Genomic DNA, 3,061 nt, shown 5'->3' with positions numbered 1-3,061 from the left:
CATTTAACCGGACACGGGAATGGATTAATAGCCACTAGAATAATTAAAACAGGGGTGAAATTACATTCAAGGGTAATTGGTGTAATTGTTAACAAAGTAGTAAAACCTTGGTTTACACGCAGTCGATAACCTGGTGTATTCATTAAACAAAGTATTAAAACCTTGTTACAATTCGAATCCCCAATTAGTTGGAATATTTAACTTCGGGTATAATAATAATTTGACGAGGACACTCGCATTTTATATTTATGACTGATGGACTGTTATGGACAAAAACCAGACGGACATATTAAATAATCCAGGACAAAGGACAATTAACCCATGGGCATAAAACTAAAATCAACACGTCAAACATCATGATTACGGAAGTTTAAATAAGCATAATTCTTTTATTTCATATTTAATTTCCTTTATTTTATATTTAATTGCATTTCTAATTATCGCACTTTTATTTATTGTTATTTAATCGCACTTTTAATTATCGTACTTTTTAATTATCGCAATTTTATTTTATCGCACTTTTATTATTCGCAATTTCATTATCGTTATTTACTTTATGCTTTAATTTAAGTCTTGTATTTATTTAATATTTTACATTTGGTTTTAACTGCGACTAAAGTTTTAAAATCGACAAACCGGTCATTAAACGGTAAAAACCCCCCTTTATAATAATAATATTACTTATATATATATTTGTATTTTTATAAAAGTAAACTAATATAGCGTTAAGCTTTGTTTAAAGATTTCCCTGTGGAACGAACCGGACTTACTAAAAACTACACTACTGTACGATTAGGTACACTGCCTATAAGTGTTGTAGCAAGGTTTAAGTATATCCATTCTCTAAATAAATAAATATCTTGTGTAAAATTGTATCGTATTTAATAGTGTTTCGTTGTAAACTTCAATAGTATTTTATACCCCTTAGCTTTGACATCAAAAATCTTGTGGAATTTCAATATCAAAAACTCTGTCTTCAGATTCACCGACATCACCGTTGCCTATGTCAAGTATCCATTGAGCAAAACTTCTAGTATTTGCATCAGTTTCAATACCACATAATCTCATGTTAACTGTAAGTTTTAAACAGTAACATAATCGCACAAATAGGAAGAATTTAGAGATGCATCTACTATATCTTCTCTTTTACCTTTTTAAATAACCGGTAATATTTTTCTAAAGTCACCACCAAACACAACTGTTTTACCCCCAAAGAGAGTATCCATACTGTCAGGATTGGATTGACGACATATATCACGCATAGAATGATCCAGTGCTTCATCGCACATCTTGTTAACCATCGGTGCCTCATCCCAAATAAACAGTTTTTTTCTCCGAATAAGCTCACCCAATTTGCTGCTTGGAGAAATAGAACAAAATGACTCATCCGTAGGATGAAGCGGTATGTGAAAATGTGAATGCGCCGTCCGACTTCCGAATAAAAGCAAAGCTGCTATCCCACTTGACACAACATTTAAAACAATTTCTCCTTTTCTGCGCAATGCAGCTGAGATCCAAAGGAAGGTTTTTCCAGTACCATCATAACCGTACAAAAAGAACACACCTCCTTTGCCGTGATCTACCGCTTTTATTATCTGATCGTATGCCTCCTTTTGTTCAGATGTCAACTTTGTAATGAAATCTGAATGTTCATTTGTAAGTGAACTTTTGTAGTAGGATAGCTCATCTATAATAAGATGGTTTTCTGAAATATTTCTTGTATGATTCGATGGGCATGGCATTGAACTAAAACTTCTCAATGAACTACTATTGCGTTGAAGTAGTTTGTCAATCTCTTGTAAAGTCGAATCTTTTAATAGTTCAATCTCAATTTGTGTCCCTATAATCAATTAAATTAAATTTAATAATATACTCCAAAATGACAATTGAAGTATAATATAATTTAAATATCCTTACCTGTTCTGTGAGGATGAACGATATCCACCAACAAAAATCGAAATGTTTTCTCAAATACAACTTCAGGTCGACTCATAGTGTTAGATAATAGTAATTGTGCAAATAGAAATGACCACCCTCCCCGAAAAACACCTCTTGTATACCTTATATATATTCCTTATCATCATCCAATAAACCTAAATCGTAGCAGGCGTCTCTGTAGCTATTAAATACCTGACCATCTACCGTGCAGATATCTTCACAGGAAGTTGGACCTTTAACCTTGTAGAGAAGTATTCTAAGAGAAAAAAGATCACCAGACGCTCGTGCCACATGATGAATACGACCAATTGCACCGGTGTTTCTTTTACGCCTAATCCAACTTCAATTATCTTTGGTCCAAATGAAATTTGTCGGGAAGTCAACATAAGTCAATTCGCGTGCTTCTTGCTTAGAAGCGTTACAATTCATCCATTCGATGAACATTGACGTATTGACTGATGGCTTTTCTAATACCTCATCAATTAATTCCTCTTCATCAAAAATGATTTGTTCTTGTCCCTCCAAATGGAACGGTAGTATTAGAACATTGGGGTAACGATGATGTATATCGAACTTCATAATCCTCCAAACGGCTTCACACGATGAAACATATCGACAATCATAGTATTCTTGAATTTCATCAGTTTCTGCATTACAGAGTTGCGCTGTAATCCTATCGTTACCTTTGTTGATATATTTGAACAAATAACTAATTGAAGCAACTTGGTTACACCACTCAACATTGAGATGAGCTTGGTACCTTTTAAGGAGTTAAGGATTATAAGCTACCACACTTATTTTATCCAATTCATGACCTTGTTTTGTTACCGTTCTTCCATCATCCCTTCTTCGGTAAATTGGATAACCGTCTTCATCAATTTTTGTTACATCTGAGAAAGGTTTTGGAAACCTTTTTGTACATTTTCTGTCTGAATCAGTGCACTGGCATGACAGATTCTTTTCACCGCAGGGACCGTGAATCATTAAATCTGACACAAGTTGATAAAGTTCTGGTTCTTTGATTTCATCTAGTATTTCAGCACATATATACTAATCTACATCTTCTGGTTGAGGCATTTTGTTTCTTTCATCAAGGAATAAGAAGGGGCATGAGGCAAACCAC

General features: G+C 33.8%; 2 protein-coding genes across 2 annotated transcripts; both read right to left on the bottom strand.

Moving 5' to 3' along the window:
• Window positions 1–936: 936 nt before the first annotated feature.
• Window positions 937–1,993, bottom strand: LOC139858986 (uncharacterized). Its single transcript, XM_071847809.1, has 3 exons — window positions 1,918–1,993; window positions 1,187–1,840; window positions 937–1,073 (listed from the first exon to the last, which is right to left on the bottom strand). The coding sequence occupies exons 1-3, from the start codon at window positions 1,991–1,993 to the stop codon at window positions 937–939; spliced, it is 867 nt and encodes a 288-aa protein (XP_071703910.1).
• A 287-nt stretch (window positions 1,994–2,280) lies between these two features.
• LOC139858985 (uncharacterized) lies at window positions 2,281–2,813 on the bottom strand. Its single transcript, XM_071847808.1, has 2 exons — window positions 2,767–2,813; window positions 2,281–2,698 (listed from the first exon to the last, which is right to left on the bottom strand). The coding sequence occupies exons 1-2, from the start codon at window positions 2,811–2,813 to the stop codon at window positions 2,281–2,283; spliced, it is 465 nt and encodes a 154-aa protein (XP_071703909.1).
• Between the last annotated feature and the right edge of the window lie 248 nt (window positions 2,814–3,061).

Source organism: Rutidosis leptorrhynchoides, chromosome 7 (genome assembly GCF_046630445.1).
Source record: "Rutidosis leptorrhynchoides isolate AG116_Rl617_1_P2 chromosome 7, CSIRO_AGI_Rlap_v1, whole genome shotgun sequence".
Taxonomy (NCBI): Eukaryota; Viridiplantae; Streptophyta; class Magnoliopsida; order Asterales; family Asteraceae; genus Rutidosis; species Rutidosis leptorrhynchoides.
This window is presented reverse-complemented; position numbering and strand designations above follow the sequence as displayed.